We start from the raw sequence: 22,310 nt of genomic DNA, 5'->3' as shown, positions 1-22,310 counted from the left end.
TGAGCTTTATCTTTTTTCCTTAAACCAACCAGCTGTAACATTACCCCGAACCCTAACTACCCCGAACGCTACCCCGAACGCTAACCCTACTAAACCAGCTCTAGCACTACCCCTACCCCTAACCCTACCAAACCGCTGTAACCCTAACCGTAACCCTAAGCCAGATTATCTATGTAATGTGAATTACCTCTGTAATTGAACGGTTGTTAGCCTGAGTAGAAACATATCACATATGGGTATTTCAACATATTTTGTACAGAAACTTTCAGTAAATTGTTACTTAATATCATCGTTTGTAATCAACAGAAGGAGATTGCGGCACCAGATCCATCGACGACTCTGCTTAAGTACCTACGAAATGAACGTATCTTTATACATTACCTCCACAAAATATCAATTACTGCTTTTTTTCTTTGTACTATCACAACTGAATTTAACCATGATTTGTCTGCCCGTCAAACATTGTACAAAAGAAGATAGATAAGTGAATACCACGTTTCTACACAAAAAATATATAAATGACGCTCAAGTGAACGGCACATCTCAATGCAAAGAAATTAGAGCCAATTATGAAATGGCATCATACTGCCATTTTATCTTCTAGATTTCGCGATTGCGCTAAATACCCAAATTTTGAATTAAAATGTAACCGACGAAAATGAAAATTGATCAAAATTGTCAAAATCTGGATAGGGATATAAGATATTCGTACATCTGATGATACTAAAGAATCGTAAGTATGTGATTTAAAACTTTCCACTAGCGGCAACTAGGTACTACATCACGTACATTATGTAATATATACGTGACATTAAAATATACAGATTTAAAACCAGTTCTTTAAAACTTTATATTCATCAACAATGATACAAACGGCGTCTTGGAATCTTTGTAATTCTTTCAAATAAGTTCTTTTTAAAATGGTCGAGGTCTGTGAGGTTGGGGATGGGGAGGGTTTTATTCATTCCACAAGTACCATACACCTTAACCATTTGTGGTTCGTCTGACTGGAACGAAGAACGGATGTGACCAAGGAGGATGTGGAGCATGTACAGTGATGACGTCATGGTGGGACCCTCGTCAGAAAACTATCATGTATCCTTTGAAATCATTCAGCCAGTGAACATGTACGATTCGGAGAGTCACGTGCTGTTGGTAATCGATACTTCTTCTATATTTCAAACACAAGATTTTTTGTTGATATCAAATGTAAAGAATATTTCAACAAATGTACGCGAATCACGTGCAAATACGTAATCTTCTATCAAAATGTACTGAACATTTTGATGCAATGTGCCACACATTGTATATGATGAAGACATTATTAAACATAACTCTTCCTTTCTTATCGTTATTTTCGCTGTAGATGCTTTCCTTAATTCTATTGTGTTAGTAATGTAAGTGCCTTGTAGTTTCCTTGAGTTTTAGTGTCTTATTTCTGTCCTGTCGTTCTGCGTTTCCCTCTAGTTTGTAATGCTCCCTTTTGTTTGTGTTAGTTGTCAACTCCAGCTTTCCTCTTCCGTATCGACTTTTAGTTATTCTACTTAAATATTCGTAAATAGACAAATCTTGTTATGTTTCCTTGACATGAAGACATAAAAATATCAACGCATGCATAGTTCCACTTTGCTTTCTCCATGGATACGCTGTTACCACGATAGAGGGCGTTGGCAGTCAACAAAAAGGCTTACATCCATTACAGGTAAAATCATAAAATATCTCATTACAGTAATTATTTCTATATGTATTCGCAATATTATAAAGTATATCTATTTTCTTACATTTTTAACTCTTTATTTCACTTTCAGTGTCGGTAAGATATGAAAACATTTCCCTTATAGTCAAATAACATTTTAATAACTGTGTTTTAATTTCCATGAAGGAGAATATGGTGGCGTGTCATGGCGTACAATGTGGTTTTTGTGCCCCGGGTATGATAATGTCTGCGTTCACGCTCTCTCAGACGGAAACGGAGCCATCCCAGGAACGACTGGAGCAGTCACTGGAAGGTCAGACTGCAGAGTGTATTAAGTATAGTACGATGTGGTTATGTGGTTTACAGTATGTTAAGTTGTTGGCTTATTACAACTTAATAATAAAGAATTATTTATTGTCGTTTGTAAATATCGTGCGCCATAAATTATTTATGATTTTTGTACATGGATGTGACATACGGCTGGAAATACGCTCAAAATTTCATTCCATTCTAGTTTGAATTTAACTTTAAAACTGTTTTTCTATTAAAACTGCTTATCTCATGTTACTGAAATTATATGAATATGCTTGTTGTTCCACGCTCACTCTTCCGGAACGTCTGGTCTTGTTCTCCTTGTATGTTTTCCGTGTTAATATTTCATTTGTTCATATTTTGCCCTTGTTTTATTGAATTTGAGTTTTAATTATGAGTATGTTGACATGTTGGTATGTTCTTGTCATGCGTATGTTGTTTTTTTTCTGTTGGAAATTCTAGAAGCAACTAAGAAATACCATAGATGTGAAGTCAAGTACTTTACAAATATAAGCCTGGACACATATATGGATTTAAAGGCATGCTTTGCCTGCATCCTTTAATTAATCAGTTATTATTTTCTCTTTATAGGAAATCTTTGCAGATGTACAGGATACAGGCCAATTATAGAATCATTCAAATCTCTTTGCAAGGTATGAAATACGAAAGAAAATCATCTGTGAACGTTTTGGTGATTTGCTACGTTTAAGCATTAACTTCACGGCCTATAAATCTTTCCAGTTTAATGTACAGTTAGCGATGTCACTGAATACTACAATGAAATAAAACCAACTAAAAGTGTTGATGTGAAGGAAAGACCGGCTATACATTATAAGTTAAGAAGCAATATATTTATTTTGTTTCCTAAATAAATACAGAAGTAGGTTCACGTTTAAATCCATTTTGTCTTCAAAAGCTTTCTTTGGGTTAAATGAGCCTAACGTAAGGTATCATGTTCTGATTTCTGCGGTAACAATCTTTTGTATTTGTTGAAGGACTGTGAAGAAACATGCGCTGATATTGAAGATATCTGCAAAATTCGGGTAAATATGACATCACCTTCTTTGATTGACCAAGATTTAAATTTCGGGTGTCGTCAATGAAGCAGAAGACGCTTAATCTTCCGGACACGGTCTTGTTATCCTTGTCATCTTTCAGGGGTCTCCCTGTAATTTTTTTTGTTATTATTTTGCCCAAGTTTTATTGAATTTGAGTATGAATTATGGTTATGTTGACATTTGGTTATTTTCGTTTTGTTTTTTATAACATCATCATAAAATCATTGCAAAGATTTAAAATCCAAATAACATAATCTTTAGTGAGTAGATGTTAAGGATGAGGAGGAATATGTCTTTGTTTACGTCTAAGGCATTTTTCTTCCTTTCTTAAACAGTTTTTTTATTTCAAGTAATGTTTTTCTGCATTTCGGTGATTATGGTACAAATATTGAATGAAGACGGCTGATCGAATTCTAAATAAAGTATGATATTTGTTATCATGTTTAAATACCATCCCTCAAACACCAATGTTTCTCCTTCACTTCACACCCGTTTTTGCAAGGGAAATATTGATCTGTCTTTTTACCACAGCGAAAGTAAAAATAAAACCGCAAAACTTAGCTGTGTGTACACTGGATATATATATACACTGGATAACCGTAAAATCGCAGTACCATCAACACAGTAGTGAACTTTATTTGCAGACACGCGAGGTGAAAAGTCTTCAGAAGACACCAAACGGTGACTACACCTTCTCCTCGGACTTACAGGTAACAGACAAACTCCAAATATTCATGTTATTATAAGACAAACCATATATACTTGTTGCAGCTTTGGTATTTGGAATCTTCTTCCCTGATGGAACATTCCTACCACAGGGACATGTAACGTTGAGTTTAAAAGCTAACTAGGTTGAAGTAGTTGTGAGTCAAACTGATAAAACGAGATAAAACGTTTATGCTAATATATTTTTTCTACGAAATATTCTTTAAAAAGGTCAATGCGATGTGTTGTTTTAAGTTTTGTCCAAGTCTATGGCCTTACCATAGCCAACGTCAATGCGATATGTTGTTTTAAGTTTTGTCCAAGTCTATGGCCTTACCATAACAAACGTCAATGCTTATAAACAGGATATTAGTTCTAACACTGCACGGTTTGTGTCCGGGGATATGGTGTGGATCAGACCAACCACCCTCCAGGAAGTCCTACAACTTTTGGCTGACATTCCGGGAGCTAGGATTGTCATGGGCGCTACCGCGATGAGTATGTGTCGTAACGTTAATTGTCACTTGAAGGCTTTACACAATGTGTCAACAGTATTTGCCGTCTTTATTTTTATAAGTTGATTCATAAATTCGTTCTAAAGTAAATAATTTCTATGAGACAATCATTTTCATCGGCCATTTTTTTTATGTTATCACTCTGTAAAATAAAAAAAATCAACGTCATTTTGGAACGTCACGTTTGATTGGTCAATTCGGCATTAAAAGAAAGTATTAACGAAAAGAGTCCATTAGAAATGTAAAAAACGTAATTCCTAAGATTATAAATTATAAGGATTAACTTTGATTATTTTCATGTAATTGATCCATAACAGAAAGAATATCTTGGCAAAAGCCAACTCCATGTGTTTTGAAAGTACACTCCATTTTTTATCATTCAGTCCTTATATGTTATGTTTTATAAATTACTATCCTACAATGTCTTGAACATCACGCAGAAGGGTGGTCTGAACGGTGCTTATATATTATAGGCTATGGATTGAAGAAGGGACATGTGACCGGAAGTACATTAATTTGCTGTTCACATGTACAGGAAATGAATGTATTGACGTTACACAACAATGTACTGGAGGTCGGTGCTGGTGTTGATCTCGCATCCTTGGAAAGTCATTTAGACGATATCATCTCTGTCGATAAGAAAGGTTAATATCATTGTTAGTGACAATGTTATTGATATGTATTTAGAATATGTAAACTTAGAAAAAACAAAATAATGTTATGTTTTTCGCAAATGTTTCTTGTAAACTTTAAATACGCTGTGTTATTGTATCTTTGGAGATGAGCACGTGTCATATTTAATTGCTTTATACAACAAAGGATTTGAGTGGACGTACAAAAACGGTAAATATTGTTCTGGTAATTTGGAACTTTATCAAAAGAGGAAGTAAACTAACTTTAACAAATAATTTTGCAGTCAAATTGAACATATGCATATACTTTTTATCTGAACACTACAAAAATAACTATTATCACTGTAAAAACTGTGTGTCCGAAAATTACAAATAGCAAGTATGATCTCTGTAAATATTGTGCACCAGAAAACTACAAATAGTTAGCAGTATTCTCCAACTACAAATAGTAAGCAGTATTCTCCAAGTAGATATTGTTTTCAATATGTTCTGACCCGTAAAATATCAAGGGGCCTCAGTGTTTGAGTAGTTTGACCGTTTTTATCACTAGCCCTCCACCTCTGTGTAACGACTTCGAGGCTTACAATGGACAGTCGGTAGGGACTGACCACAGATTGGTGTTTTTTCTCAAACTTTGCACGTCATCAGATACTCCCACAATCAATAGGACGTAAAGTAACAATAGACAAAACCGTGACATATCAATTGGACTAATTACTGCTCTGATAATATATTACTGGAAGTATACATGGTAAAACTCTAAATGTTTCAGATCAAAGTGACACGTGCTTACATGCACTGAAGGAGAGTTTACGATGGCTGGGATCAAATCAGATCAAAAACATGTCGGTAAGGGATATTCTTACTATCAAAAACTCTTTGTATCACCTGTCTATCTTTTCACTAACAAACATGGGTGTTTTGATGCTAAATTTGCCTGACAATCGAAAAAAGAGATCTGACTTCAGTTTTCCTAGTATTATTATTATTATTATTACATTCTTAACGGCCCGTCAACACCTAAAAGGTAAGGGCCATCAAACGGTAAGTTTTCCTAGTAAGAACATTTCTTGGTAAACAACATTTTTTAAGTACAAAGAATTATATTTTGGAATTAATTTATTTTAAATGCTACAAACACGATTTTCATATTCCCACTGTGTATTTGGTTTTTAAATGGTGCATGTTGATACTTACAAGCTTTGAACTACTTACAGACTATTGGTGGCCATCTTGGTCTTTGTGATCCACGTTCAGACCTGTTTCCTGTGTTAATGGCTCTAGGGGCAACGGCAGTGGTAGCTTCCAAAGGTATATTGATCCTTAAATAAAACCCTAGCTCTTATTTAGTCGACAATGGCAATTCTTTATATTTCGTGTCGCAAAGTATATCTAATTTTAAAATGCATGCATTTTATTTAAAAGGAAGACAGTCAGAAGTTTTGATCAACGACAATTTTATTTCTGGACCGTGGAAGACTAGTCTGAAGGATTCGGAGGTGATAGTGTCCGTACGAGTACCTGTAGATATGGTAAGACGAGAATGTGGTGACACAAGGCAGGGATTTATTAAGATACATCTCCATCTCTAACACTCGAGGCGATAACCTTGACTTTGAAAATCTAAAATGTCTCACATACATCAGAATCACTGCTAAACGATTTCTTGTGTAATCAGGTCTTGATGATAACTGATTTTATAACAAATTACACACGAAATAAAGTATTGGTAACTGTTTCGGTAGAATGACAAACGATAGTCCTTTTCACCACAGAACACGAAAGCCTTCTACTACAAACAGGCAAAGAGGAAGAGCTTTGACTACGCCATTGCTAACGCTTGTTTCACAATTACTCTGGCCGGGCAGACGGTCACATCAGCAAGACTCTATTTTGGCGGGATCGGGCAGACATTTATATCCGCATCAAATACTGCTAGCACTCTTATTGGAAAGTAAGTGTGACGGTTATAGTCAAATAATTACAGAATGAAAATATATTTATTCAGAGTCATACAAATAAATTTAATGCCGATGGCTACTAGCTTTGGCAGTAAAAAAAACAAGTGAATATATAATGACTGCATGTTGTAAACAACATGCATCTGAATAGCCTCTCTGTAACAGACGATATACATGTGTCTTGTCTTGTTTCTCTCTGTAACAGACGAGATGCATGTGTCTTGTTTGTTTCTCTCTGTAACAGACGGGATACACGCGTCTTGTCTTGTTTCTCTCTGTGACAGACGAGATACACCTGTCTTGTCTTGTTTCTCTCTGTGACAGACGAGATACATGTGTCTTGTCTTGTTTCTCTCTGTGACAGACGAGATACATATCTCTTGTCTTGTATCTCTCTGTAACAGACGAAATACATGTGTCTTGTCTTGTATCTCTCTGTAACAGACGAGATACATGTGTCTTGTCTTGTTTCTCTCTGTAACAGACGGGATGCATGTGTCTTGTTTGTTTCTCTCTGTAACAGACGGGATACACGCGTCTTGTCTTGTTTCTCTCTGTGACAGACGAGATACACGTGTCTTGTCTTGTTTCTCTCTGTGACAGACGAGATACATGTGTCTTGTCTTGTTTCTCTCTGTGACAGACGAGATACATATCTCTTGTCTTGTATCTCTCTGTAACAGACGAGATACATGTGTCTTGTCTTGTTTCTCTCTGTAACAGACGGGATACACGTGTCTTGTCTTGTTTCTCTCTGTAACAGACGAGATACATGTGTCTTGTCTTGTTTCTCTCTGTAACAGACGGGATACATGTGTCTTGTCCTGTTTCTTTCTGTGACAGCCGAGATACATATCTCTTGTCTTGTTTCTCTCTGTAACAGACGAGATACACGTGTCTTGTCTTGTTCACGCTGTAACAGACGAGATACACGTGTCTTGTTTTGTTTCTCTCTGTAACAGACGAAATGCACGTGTCTTGTTTCACACAATTGAATACAAGAATAAATACCCACTAAACATAATAAAAACAGGTGAAATAAACCCCAGTATTTTGATAGTCTGATGATGATATTAAAAACATATCCAATTGGTGTCATTATACCTGCGTTACATAATCTACTTTACTGATTTACGAATGAAAAATTATTCTAAAGAAAAAAGTCAAAAATGAAACTATTGAATTACAGAACTTTGAACTCGTCAACGTTTGAGAACGTACGTGACACACTCACGGAAGATCTCAAACAAACTCAAACAGAAACAGAACCAGTAAACAAGTTCAAACTGCAGTTAGGCCAGGCGTTTTTACGGAAGTTCTGGAATCAAATAGCGACTGATGTTCAGGAGGTAAATACTATATATTTAATTAATATTCATATTAACGTGATCAATCTATTTATAACAGGCCCTAACAGTAATTTTGATAAAAATTGTACACATGCTGCTTAATGAATAACTTCAATGGTAACCAATAACGACATCACCATCTATTTTCTTATCCCGCGAAACGCATTTGCGAGGGATATTAATTTGGACTCCGTTCGTCCGTCTGTGGATCCGTGCACTGTAACTTCAAAAGCGTTCATTTCCACTTTACAATACTGTGTACTATTTTTCTTACAAAATCAATTTTACCTGCTTTTAATGTGACACCATAACAACAATGTTTTTTTTTTATATCTTCCTTGAATTTGTTATATCCACATCATACTTTGTAGTGTATTATACCTACAATCATTTAATATTTCTCCAGACAGATCGTGAATCACAGGACTGGGGTACCAGTACAGGAACACAGGTGTGGGAGGCTCCATCCCCAAACCAGCCAGAACATGATGCAGTAGGAAAACCAATTCCTGTTGTAGGAGGTCCTGCCCTGGTGACAGGCGAAGCGACGTTTATTGATGATATTCCACGACCTCAGGGTACGTAGTGATATTCCACAGTCTCAGAGTACGTGGTAATATCCCACAGCCTCAGGGTACGTAGTAATATCCCTCAGGGTACGTGGTAATATTCCACAGCCTCAGGGTGAGTGGTACTATTCAACAGCCTTAGGGTACATGTTAATAGTCCACAACCTCGGGATACGTAGTAATATTCCACAGCCCCGGGGTACGTAGTAATATTCAACGGCCATAGGGTAGGTAATGGTAATCCATTGCGTCAGGTTGCGTATTGGCATTCCACGGCCTAAGGGTACGTATTGGTGTTCCACAGCCTCAGGGTGCTTATTGGTGTTCCACGGCCTAAGGGTACGTATTGGTGTACCACAGCCTCAGGGTACGTATTGGTGTTCCACGGCCTCAGGGTGCGTATTGGTGTTCCACGGCCTCAGGGTGCGTATTGGTGTTCCACGGCCTCAAGGTACGTATTGGTGTTCCACAGACTCCGGGTACGTATTGGTGTACCACGTCCTCAGGGTACGTATTGGTGTTCTACGGCCTCAGGGTACGTATTGGCGTTCCATGGCCTCAGGGTACGTATTGGTGTTCCACAGCCTCAGGGTACGTATTGGTGTTCCACGGCCTCAGAGTACGTATTGGTGCTCCACGGCATCGGGTATTAATATTCGACACGAAGTGGTGCTCATGCATGACTTTCTATATAGTATGTTTATACAAATGATTCAAGTTTGGTAATTCATTATTTTCCTTCTACTGAAAAGCGAACCAAGGTGATGAAATATGTAGCAATAGGAATCGTTAGAAATATATTTTGTCACAGCCTAGTAAATCTTCAAAAATGTTAATACATGATGCTAACATATTAATGTGACACAAAATTCTTTAAATACACGTAGAGATATATCAGTTCGGACAGAACTTGATATTTACATTATGTTTTTTGTCGAGATTGTCTGTAATAAAGAGGCCCATGCCAAGATATTGTCGTTAAACAGACCTTCACGCTGGCTTTCTTGTTCATACAGGAGAGTTATGAGTTGAGTGTGTCTGTAGCAAAAACGCACATACCAAGATATTGTCATTAGACAGATAAGCGTACCCGTTTTTCAAAAGAGTGACATTGGTCGACCTTGTCTGGAGTTAAAAGGCACAAACCAAAATATTGTGGTTAGGACATATTGACTTCCTTGTTTATACGGGAGAGATGTGGGTCGAGCTTGTCTGTATTAAAAGGCGCATGCCAAGATGTTGTCTTTAGGACAGAAATTCGCATTCATACTTCCTTGTTTATATAGGAGAGATATGGGTCGAGCTTGTCTGTAGTAAAAAGGCACATGCCAAGATATTGTCATTAGACGTGACCAACGCTAGGAAGGTTCCAGGTTTCATTGACTTTATGGACTCGAGCTGGATACCAGGGCGGAATGAATGGGGAATCATTGTCCAAGATGATGTACTCTTCGCTACATCAGAGGTAACCATCGATACAAGTCACGTGACTTCTTAATATATATCAAAGAGATATATGTAGCTATCCAAATATTGTATTTGATTAATCTCTCATTACAACTTTGAGATGGCAGTCTGTAAACCATTTTGTTTTGAGGTAACAAAACTTGTTCCTTTCATTTGATATGACAAACAGATTTCTCGAGTCCTATACATTTACGATTTCTCTGCGCGGATGATTATGTCAAAAGCATGATTTCAATAAGCTAGAATCATGGCGTAAACCAGCGCTGTTTATATAAATCCGCACAAAATTTGAGTAAGCTGCGATATGTAGACTATCGTTGATTGTAAAACTATAACCCGTGTATCTCTCAAAGGTTCATTTCTATGGACAACCAGTTGGTGCGATTTTAGCAGAAACAGAACAGGCGGCAAAAAAGGCAGCAAGGATGGTGGAAATACAATATGAAGACCTACCCGCTCTTTTGACAATTAAGGTAATAAAAACGATAGGGTTTTCCTAGGTACTCCAGTTTCCTCCCACAGTAAAACCTCTCGCGCGCTTCCATCTGGGCCAACAAGAGCGAGTAATATAAGTTGCGAACTTGTTTTTCAATTGTTGTAAAATGAAAATAAAAGCTGATATATAAATATAATATATATACAAATATATAATGATGCTCTTTTAGATTTGAAATGACCTGCTAAAGGCTTTAGCTGATAGGTTAGGCGTTTTATCCTTAACCTATGATGTTTCATTTAGATTACCAGGAAATAAAAGCTCTGAGACAGATCATTTAATGACAGCCAGTCTCCTTTCATTCTCCCACAGAACACACATTGTTAACTTCCATTTCTCTATAAAGACAGTTACATGTTAGATATCGGGTCACACATTGAAGAACTTCCTGCCGACAGTTATTATCAGAAAAAAAAACAATATATCTGTAGGATACAATACAAATGGTAAAACTACGTTCAAGTTCAGTCTATATTATATCATATAATTATATCTAAAGGATGCCATTGCTTGGGAAGCATTTATACCATTCAAATCCAAACCACTGCAAGTCGGTGACCCTGAGGCGGAGTTTGAGAACTGTGACATCGTACGGGAAGGTGTAATCCAGTCAGGTTATCAAGAACACATGTACATGGAGCCTAATGCAGCAGTCGTTATCCCACACGAGGATGATGAACTAGAAGTGTTTATAACTACCCAATCACAGCAGTTTTGTCAAGTAAGGACTCGGTTATTTCAAGAAGTTTATATTTACTGAACCCCGTGAAAACGCAGGTATATTTTCACATGAAAAATATTAGTTGTGACCTTTTGTAAACTACTTTTAATATCAAAAATATAAAGTTGTGAATACAAATGATGAAATGGCGTACTTTTTGTTCACTCCTCAACACTGTTCACACAGACACATGCGCAATGCGGAAAATCGTTCTTGGATGTACATATACTTGATATCATTATAATACTTTTAAACAGAAAGCGGTGGCAGAGTTGATAAACATTCCATCAAATCGCGTTACAGTGAGGACAAAAAGAGTCGGTGAGTACAGAGAAAATTCTGACATTAAAACAATAATGCTATATGACTGCTGTGTACTTGCATACAAATGGTTTTTTTCTATGTTTTCGTTTAAGAAGTCGTCAACTTACGGACAAACTCGTAACACAGGGTTTCAAAAGATGCAGATTGATGAAAATGATGGGGATTTTTTTTGGTCGTTAGATGGATCTCATTGAGAATTTTATTCTAATTCTTGTGATATGAAGTTGCACATGTTTAATACTCGTTAGTTTACCTATTGGTTCTATTGTTATATACATTGTTTCATTTGAGAACGCGACATTACTTGGATTGACCAAGGTTTACATAATTAATGAAGCAGAAGATGCTTACCCTCCCGGGACATCTGGTCTTATTCTCCTTTTACTATTTCAGGAGTCTTCGTGTAAATATTTCTGATGTTCATATTTTGTTGTACCATATTTGTGGTACGATTTACCTTTATCACTATATTGTACAGGAGGGGCTTTCGGTGGAAAGGAATTTAGAGTCATGTATGTTCTTGGTCCAGCGGCCGTCGCAGCGTATAGGTATGTTATAAAAATGTATCTACAGTAAGCAAGATTCAGTTAATTTGTTTTAAGACTGGTGGATATGACCGGCAAAAATCTCCCGTGAATTTCAAGATTCCAAACAAATTTATTCCTATGTGATACTTCATATTTATTATTATTCTGTGGAGTCCTCCACATCATCTATTATGATTGGTCTGAAGGATGTAGCGACATTTTTTGTTACCTGCACTGGTATGACATTGCCGGAAGCCTCAGATAACAACATTCTGAATGATGAATTACTCTGTAAACAGGGTAACTGTTATAAACCGATTGCTCCTTTATTTTGTTTATTGCTTCAAGTAGGCGATACTTATTGATAAATACTTATTTAGAAGAGTTTATAAAAGTCATCAATGACACCATCTTCCTATGAAATTTAACATGTAGATTTTTGATAGGTTGACCAATATTTATTATATATAAATATAAAATTTTTTTGTTTGTTGTGTAACCCTGGTAAAATACTAGCCGCAACATACCACTCGGCTAGAGAGAACTTCTCTTTGAGATGACAAATGACCTCTGTTACATTGGTGGATTAGTACTTAGCCATGCCCCACCAGCATCGCTGTAACCCCTGGAAACTCGAGGACGAGTTCTTTCCTGGAGGGAGAGTATGTAACCCTGGTAAAATACTAGCCGCAACATACCACTCGGCTAGAGAGAACTTCTCTTTAGCTCGGGTTGAGGCATTGAGATGACAATTGACCTCTGTTACAGTTGTTTAGCATATCTGCGGTATAATTTGTTAGCTAGCGAAATAAATTTTTTAACAGACGATGATTGTTTGAAAGCTCTCAACTGGTTGATACTAAGTTAACACATTATACGTGTGTAAATTGTTAATACAACTACTTCAATTCCTCCAGTTCTGTTATATAATTACTTTAAAGGACAGGACGAACAGCTCGGTGTATATTAGATAGATCTACAGACGTCATGCTAACAGGAAAACGTCATCCGTTCCTGACAGAGTACAAAGTAAGTGATAACAAGAGAATGTTGTCCGTTCCTGACAGAGTACATAGTAAGTGACAACAACAGAATGTTTTCCGTTCTTGACAGAGCACAAAGTAAGTTATACCTAGAGAATGTCATCCGTTCCTGACAGAGTACAAAGTAAGCGATTTTGAGTCAGGGTAATAGAAAAGGCTTTACAAACATACGTTTTCCGTTTTATTCTGAAGGCCCAACTTGTTTCTGTGCCATGATGACAATAACAATTATCGGATGGTGGCAGTTAATTGGGGCGTTTTTGTGCCTATTATTTATGGACACTGACTGGGTACAGCATTAAAGGATTAATGTTATGATTAACACTGACATTACAACCAAGGATTTTATCTTACAGGCCGGATTCAACACTGATGGCAAACTTAAAGCCGTCAAACTGAAGATTTTTGTCGATGCTGGTTACTCCGTAGATGTTACGACTTGGGTAAATCATATACATTGATTTAAAGCATCATATTTCTCATTTCACATGTGTAATTTTTATGGCTTTTTATGTTCTGAAGGACCGCCTGTAGTCATCATTTTTTGTGGATTACAAGCGGAAATCGGTTAATCTGGTTATGTAATAATTAATTTGTTAATTTTATGAGTCTTCAGAAGTCAGATTGGCCACAATGGCTTTTCAGTCACTCCCTCCTGTAAAACAACGAACGCAACGTCATGAAATACATTATTATATCTAACGACTATCATATTCAATATTAAAATTTCAATGAACGTTACTTTCCTTTAATTTGAAGATACTGAACAAAGTAATGTTCCATGTGGATGGTAGTTACAAAATCCCTAACTTCAGAGTGGACGGGTGGATCTGTCGGACTCACACTCCGTCCAACACCACCTTCAGGGGTTTCGGGGCACCAGAGGGAGCTTACATTATTGAAACACTCCTTGCAGATTCACAGTCGGCACTTACAGTCACACCAGAGCAGGTATAGAGCATGGGAATACGTTGCGGAGTAATCATATTTTTTATAAGAAAATATCATGATTATGATATAAATCAGTTGAAAATCAAATTCATTGAAGAAAAACACTATTTTCCAAAACTTTGATAAGCATCGTTTAAACAAGCATTGGATGGCAACGTGTGAGGATGATATAGGAAAAATTTTGCATTTTGTGGTCCTTGGCTGCTTCCGAGTAATAATGATCGATTGTTTTAAAGATCCGGGCGACCAATTTATACAAGGAAGGCGACTCCACACATTACCGTGCAATCCTGACGGATTGTAATATTGAGAAATGTTGGAATGAGTGTAAGAAAAAGAGTAACTTCGACCAGAAAAAAGAAGACGTCAAACATTTTAACAAGTAGGTATTGTACTTGGCAGCGGCTATTTATAGTAATTACGTAGAGGATTTTGTGTTTTATTGAGCAGTTCATACAAAGTCTTCTCATCTCGCATACGTACCCAGTAGAAGCTCGTCTGGTCCGTTTCTGCTTTACACTTCTGTTTAAAAAGAGCTGAAAGAAGTTTCTACTCTACTCTTCATACGTAAAATCTTTAATGCGATGACTTCAATCTTATCTTAGAACTTTTATTGAGAGGGGTGTATGTTAGTGATAATGATAGGATTTTTAAAACATTCATTGCTGGTATAACCTAGTGAAATATGTTATGATTTCTAACTTGCATTAAAGGGCGCATACTTGGAGAAAGAGAGGAATTGCATTGATGCCTTCAAAGTGTTCCGTTTCCTATCCAAATCGAGCAGAAAATCAGGTACACATCATGCGAATTAAAAAAGTAAAAATCTCGATTAATTCGCCGCATGGCCATGAAGGATTAAATGCCAACATTCGTTGGTCATATCTGTTCTTTTTCTTATTATATATTCTTTTTATACACTCATTAATTGCCAATCAGTTTGTTTTTACAATATGACTTATCTTGTCCACGAACCCTCTATGATAACTAGGGTAGCGCCCTTGTTAACGTTTACCTGGATGGATCCGTGCTTCTATCACATGGAGGGATAGAAATGGGACAGGGGCTCCACACCAAGATGATACAGGTAAGTGAACACTCTACTGCATTCGTGATGCAAGTAATCCGTGATTCTATCACATGCAGGGATAGAAATGGGACAGGGGCTCCACACCAAGATGATACAGGTAAGTGAACACTCTACTGTTTAAATGATGTAAGTATTTTTAGCCCACGCTGTTGTTATTCAGATATGTATCCTCTCGACCAGTTTACTATCCAATACGTTCTACTTGTAAATACTGCTGTTGTGATGAAATCGATGCATGTTTAAGGTTAACGACACATTTTTAAGTATATATAACTCACAAATATAATAATACTGCAAGAATTTTGATTTTAAATGATAATATATCAAATTTTCAAGTATATATCTTGCTTCGTAAATATAAGATTGTAACACAAGTTAGGCATATTCAGTAAATTAATAATGAAATATTGTAAATCCCTCAAGGTTGCTTCTAGAGCTCTCGGGATTCCGATGGAAAAGGTTCACACAAGTGATACTGGAACACATATTATTCCGAATTCCATTTCATCAGCAGCGAGCTTTAGCACAGACATTTTCGGAGAGGCCGTTCTAGTAAGTCAGTCTGTGATACATTTCTAAAATATGTTTGAAAGAACTTGATAATGAATAACATATCTAGTTAGCGATAGTCAATGGGTAGGACACATATGTTGGTTAGTAGAGAAATCATGTTTATTTTATATCTATCGCATAGTCTACTAGCATACTAGCATCAAACTTTCCATCCCGCTCAAAACAAATGGAATGTTATTAATTATTAGTTAGAATTATCCTCTATTTACGAACATAAATACATGTGAGTGATGCTGGTTTGATATCATCGTAACAGAATGCATGCACAACACTACGGGAGAGACTGGCGCCACTTGTGGAGAAAAACCCACAGATTTCCTGGACTGACCTGGTATGAACAAGTACACATTTGCGCTTGAATGATTTGTCAAAACCACAAACTTGATCTCGTCCAGTATCATTTACGTGTTTTCATTTATGTAATAGCACAAACATACTTTTATTCATTTTAGCTTGTCAATAGCTCATTTTCATATACATTTCGAATGTATTGCTGTTTAGGTTCAAAAGGCTTTTGCCGAACGAATAAGTCTGTCGGCTACTGGTTATTGCAGGTATGTAAACACTATTGTCTATATGATGTAAATATAACAGACTCAAAATTATGATATTCTATGGGATATAAGATATATTTATTTGTCGTTTAGTAAATATACTGAATTGATTGTTTTGTATATCATTTTTAAAACTCGCGTTACGTTTTGCCTGTTAATGTATACCGGCTTTGTACGTATGTATGTGTGCTGTTCATGAGTTGTGGTCAGCTACGGACATGACATGTGACACTTAACGGACTTTGACGAAGTTGTTACATTTTGAAAGTTTCTGTCATGTGGGTTTCTTTTATTGTCCTTAGTACTTCAGTACATTTGAATTATATCTCTCAAAGTGAACGGTTGAATTTATTTGTCAATAAGACTGTCTCTGAATATTTCTGGCATTTGTACCTGCTATTGTGGTGACAGAATTATGTGGTGTCATCTGTGCTGTCGTGTGTAACATCAATGCACGATACTCGTCAATGAATCAAAAAGACTTTCCAAGAATTAGAATATCGATAAAAAATTAAGGAAGGATTTGATGAAATAAACTTTCATCTCTGCCTCACACCATAATATAATTTTAGCCAACAATCTGAAAAGTTCACAATTATCAGTTTGTTGTCTGTTCAAATGAAATCGGTCCTTCGTCTTCCGTTCGTCAGTTTTGAACCAATTCTTCTTATTCCCCTTGGTTCCCTTGTATCATTTCTCGGACCGCTCAGAAAAGCAAATGACTGACTGGCAACGATCTTGGATTTTAACAATGAAAGATTGCTTTGATGTTTTTCTTGAGGAGTGCTGGAGGGATCATTCTCAAATCTCACACGTAGGTTCCGTTTGGTCCCTTGTTGTACCCGTTTGATTATAGGACTAATCCATTGAACAAATTGGACAACAGACAACTTTCTTGGATGTGGTAATAAAATATTACCATCGTTTTTCAAATTTCTAAACTATAAAATTATAACTATTTTTCCGGTTTAACTACGTTACGAGGTTTTAACATAGCAATAATCGTTGTTAGGTAATATGAATAGTTTTATTACATCGGAAGTTTAAGGAAGAAATTTAAGTTGTCCCACAGTAAACGTAATTATGTCAGCCATATCAAATTATTATCCAATCATTAGCATCAGCAATAAATGTTATCCTGTTGTTTACGTACTTAATTACACTTGATTCAACTTCATTATATTGTTGTATCGGTAGGATTGGAAACCATCACTGGGACTTTGAGAAGGGAGAGGGTAACCCTTATCATTACTATACGTTTGGTGCGGCCTGTTCCGTGGTGGAAATTGACTGTTTGACAGGGGCACACCAGGTATATAATTACAAAAGAAGTGTACTGAAAAATATCAACTTATTGGAAATGTTATTCAAAATTGTAAGGAGAAGCTGGTGACGATTTAATCTTAGAGTCAAATCCAAATATACTCAAGGGACAAAGAAACGAAGGGTGACATTATTTGCAATATCTTGCGAACACGTCGTTCAAAAACAATGAAAATCGCCCAAGCAGCTCTCTAGGTTACGGTGCAAGTGGTCCTGTATCGAATGTTGCATTATTGTATTGCGTGACGATGTCTTCAGGGGAAAGAACGAAAAGAGGAAATAGACAGATAGAAGACCGACAGATTCGACAACGTCAGTCTGTCTCTGTTACTATGACCCAACTGAGAGCAGCCCTCTAAGAAGAATGGGCAAAAATCTTAATGAGGAGGATAAACTTATTCATAAACTCCATGCCTAGGAGAATCAGGGCTGTCGAGAGAGCTAATGGGGGACATATACGAATTAACTAGTCAGCTCCCACTAACAGTCAATTCCCTTTCAGATTACAGAATTCTCTTTCAATTTTCTTCATTTACTCCTAAATCACTTACCACATAAAATTGGTGATTTTCCAGTTCGTTCTGTATGGATTTATCTTCATTCTTACTTTAAAATATTGAACATTATACTCGATGTCTTGCCTAGAATCATCTTCAAAGTTTGCCCAGCGTTTCTTTATCCCTTGAGTATATATATTGCACCAATATGTTTATATCTAATCAATGCATGATAAAGGAAGTATATTAGTGTTAGAATACAATGCCTATACTTTTGTTGGTTATTACTAAAACATATTGTGTCTTTCTGATGTGTTTCAGGTTTTAAGTACTGATATTGTGATGGATGTCGGCAAAAGTCTCAACCCTGGTATCGATGTTGGTCAAATAGAGGGCGCTTTTGTACAGGTAGGTAAAAATGTTTTGCTTCAAACTTTAGGCAAATGTAGGAACTTTTGTATATAGATATAGACCAGATAGAAGGATATTTTGTACAGGTATTTCAAGGTCATAATCCTGGGAAATACAATGACAATATAGAGGCCGTTTTTGTATAGGTAGGATCATGATGCAGTTCAATTCATTGTTTGGTTCTACTGTATCTTACCAAATCTTCCTCGAGGTTTGTATGTAGTAGACACTGCTAGTGGACTTTTCGTCCCCGAGGTTTGTATGTGGTAAACATTGCTGGAAGACATTAAGTCCCCGATGTTTGTATGAGGTAGACACTGCTGGAGGACATTTAGTTCCCGAGCTTTGTATGAGGTAGACACTGGTGATGGACATTTAGTTCCCGATATTTGTATGTGGTAGACACTAGTGATGGACTTTTATTCCCCGAGGTTTGTATGTGGTAAACACTGCTTGGGGACTTTTAGCACCTGAAGATTGTATGTGGTAGACACTGCTGGTGGACATTTAGTCCCAGAAGTTTGTATGTGGCAGACACTGCTGACGTTTAGTTCCTGTGGTATGTCGTTACCTGCATGCCACGTTATGTTTCAATCGAATGGTGGTAAAGTTGAGAATATGTGTATTTGACATTCTTTTAAAATTACCTGTTATATGAAAATTACGACATTAAGTAAATTATGGGAAAAGTGCAGCTCCCCTATGAATTTTGAAGTTTTTTTCCGATCATTTTAGAATTTACTCAGTCGCCTCCAAGGCTTCAATATTGAGGCTGTTAACTTCACTAGTAGAGACGAAGTAGCTGTATGATGCAGTTCATTCATTGTTTGACTGTATTTTATCCAAATTCGTACAAAATGGTGTTATCCACTTGTGTGTCTTTTGTTCAATCTCCAAGGTCGTGGGTCATGTCATCTGCATTGGACAGATAGAGGGCGTTATGTCCGGGTATACGAAAAGATCACTGGAGAGAGATTTTTCAAGATTGAGGTTAAGAGGCTGAAATAAAATGGTTACTATATCATAAATATCTGGATTGTATAATTATTGAATAAGGAGCATTAACTGTTACAATTATCTGCATGTAACAACATTATAAAACCACAGTTATTTACCATTACATTCAAAAGATATCTTAATGGGTTTGATGATTATGAATTTGGGAATTTTATTATGTTGAATGTATCTACTTCCTATAACGAAGGGGTGTCATCAAATCATTCTAGTCATTATTTTCATCATCTTCATGTCAGCTGTTACATAGACTAGTACATTATTTACCTTCCTGTGTGGCAGGGATACGGTTGGCTGACTTCGGAGGAGATACTGGTGGAGGCGAACGGTCGATACAACATTTCTGGACCAGTAGACTACAAGATTCCGAACGTCAAAGATATCCCCAGAGAAATCCGCGTATCTCTCTTAAAGGATTGTCCCAACGAACGGGCTGTGTATTCGTCAAAGGTAAGCACTGACTTGTACACTAATACGTTATTCACTTAAGCGACTACAGACAAGCATTTGTTAAATAACAGTCTATATACACATTCATCCGCAGTATTATTATTTTAAACATGAAATGTAGATATGCTTACAATGAAAAAAATACAAGAATTAACCAACATATAAACACTATCATAACACAAACACAACTTTAATAAACCGAGGGCAATGTATGAACAAACGAGACTCCTTAAACGTGAAAGGTGCATAAGTGCCTTCCACTCCACCAACGACACCCGCCATGTAAATCTTGGTCAATCCAACTAAATTATATCACATTTTCAAATGAGAACAAAGCGCACACAGAAATAAGATATTCCTCAACAAGGTCACTATATTGACAGGCAAAGTTCCTAAATTCTTCAACAACCTGCATCCTTTGAAACCCTGTCTTTTATCCCTCGGTTTACGTCTTCTTGCACAAAAATTGTGATAATAGGAATAAGCCCTTTAATATCGAATTATCTGCAACATTTAACACTATAATTCGGGGGTGTAGGGCAGTTTTTAACCGGAAACGGAACATTCACAACAGAGAAATTGAAATCATCACGCTTATCATAAAGCTTGGAGAAAAGCTGTCCTTGTTAAAGTAATTATTCCTCATATAATCAAGATCCATTTTGATATTATATCAATTGTAATTCATATTCAATATCGCTATAAACATTGCAATTATGTTCAATGGACATGATTAATTGGATTCTTTTTTAAAAATCAATTTCTATGTATCTTCTTTTAACTCCTTTGTAAACTTTAAAATGAAACATCCAGGAAACAGTGCTACGTAGTGTAAACATTTGTGATTCTAGATATATTTTGAATTATCGGAATATAGTTTAGGATATTTATATTTTGATATTGCGATGTTGGTGTATTATATCGATATCATTTTTCCCAGGGTATTGGAGAACCACCTTTACTACTGTCCATCTCCGTGTACCTGGCCCTGAGAGATGCTATCGATTCCGCTAGAGGGAGTGCTGGTTTGTCTCCTTTATCTAGCTTGAACATACCGGTTACTGCTGAAGCCATACGGTCGACGTTGCCTTGATTTTATTTCACAAAGAGGTGTGTAACCTTGCATCAAAACAATCCAGTTCAACAAACATCACAAACAATTGACACTCAGAGAAAAAATCAAACAAACAATGTGGAATTTTCAGAATACTGGAACAGGCGAAAATGTGAAATGATTGTGAAATACTCGGATCTGGAGTGGATATGGACAACTCACGTGGATGTTCAACGGTTTTTCAGGATTGAATCGATGATCACTCGGCATAGACGGGTGATAAATCCTAACAACAAATAAACAGCTAATTTGTACATACATGCACACGACTGAATCGAACGCGCCAAATCATACTAGAAGTGCGCTTGATTTAAGTTAAATAGGTTTACACGAACAGGTGCTATTCTGATTTATCACAATGAAAAACTTAAGAAATATTCAGTGCAGACATACAGTTTAGCAAAGTATGAGTAGACAGCAGAAATATTATGGCAAACATCAATTCACTTTTAAATTATAAATAATCATGACCGATTGCCTGAATATGGAAACTATCAATATTTGAATAAATTATAAGCTACATGGAAATAACTGCTCTCTAAAGAAGTCAGAAAAAAGGAAAATGAAAAAGTACGTCCTCTGTGGTTGAAGGTCAAAGTAGATCTATCAAAACGTTGCAAGAAGAAAACGCAGCAAGCATGTCCTGTAGTTAAAAAAACTTTGACTACTCGTACACCACACGAACTCACTCAGGGGAAACCAAAACCACAACCACGATATGGAATATGAACGCAAGTGATAATAAACATTATTTATAACACGCTCCACGCACTCGCGGAAATGGAAACTGGCAAGTAGATCCCCGTTGTTCTTATTTTAAGACTTTAAGATTTTAAGTTCCTATCGTTTACAGTATAAAGCTGCATAAGTCACGAGGATCAGACTAACGGTTAAATTTTGTATATGACCTAAATTGAGTACTATCATTGGAATTTCAGTAAACATAGCATGTCTAACA

General features: G+C 36.5%; 1 protein-coding gene across 1 annotated transcript; it reads left to right on the top strand.

The window, feature by feature from the left end:
* The first annotated feature begins 1,042 nt into the window (after nt 1-1,042).
* LOC132562186 (xanthine dehydrogenase/oxidase-like) lies at nt 1,043-21,731 on the top strand. Its single transcript, XM_060226918.1, has 32 exons — nt 1,043-1,095; nt 1,594-1,702; nt 1,883-2,009; nt 2,600-2,661; nt 3,004-3,051; nt 3,711-3,776; nt 4,137-4,269; nt 4,760-4,930; nt 5,691-5,767; nt 6,136-6,229; nt 6,344-6,450; nt 6,694-6,872; nt 8,069-8,228; nt 8,635-8,806; nt 10,084-10,262; nt 10,618-10,737; nt 11,260-11,481; nt 11,739-11,802; nt 12,284-12,353; nt 13,274-13,361; nt 13,732-13,818; nt 14,135-14,326; nt 14,563-14,708; nt 15,040-15,121; nt 15,318-15,413; nt 15,840-15,968; nt 16,246-16,320; nt 16,491-16,543; nt 17,741-17,855; nt 18,685-18,771; nt 20,071-20,238; nt 21,179-21,731. The coding sequence occupies exons 1-32, from the start codon at nt 1,058-1,060 to the stop codon at nt 21,329-21,331; spliced, it is 3,669 nt and encodes a 1,222-aa protein (XP_060082901.1). The 5' UTR covers nt 1,043-1,057; the 3' UTR covers nt 21,332-21,731.
* The last annotated feature ends 579 nt before the right edge of the window (nt 21,732-22,310 follow it).

Source organism: Ylistrum balloti, unplaced genomic scaffold, assembly GCF_031769215.1.
Source record: "Ylistrum balloti isolate Yb309-2 unplaced genomic scaffold, AGI_CSIRO_Ybal_v1 Utg371360, whole genome shotgun sequence".
NCBI classification, from domain to species: domain Eukaryota; kingdom Metazoa; phylum Mollusca; class Bivalvia; order Pectinida; family Pectinidae; genus Ylistrum; species Ylistrum balloti.
Note: the sequence above shows the minus strand (reverse complement) of the source record. Positions and strands in the feature narration are given on the sequence as shown.

Coding starts and splice junctions, on each gene's coding strand:
- LOC132562186 (XM_060226918.1), top strand. CDS start 1,058: ATGACGTCATGGTGGGACCCTCGTCAGAAAACTATCAT. Junction 13,819..14,134: donor CCGTAGATGTTACGACTTGG/GTAAATCATATA, acceptor TTTAATTTGAAG/ATACTGAACAAAGTAATGTT. Junction 15,414..15,839: donor TCCACACCAAGATGATACAG/GTAAGTGAACAC, acceptor AAATCCCTCAAG/GTTGCTTCTAGAGCTCTCGG.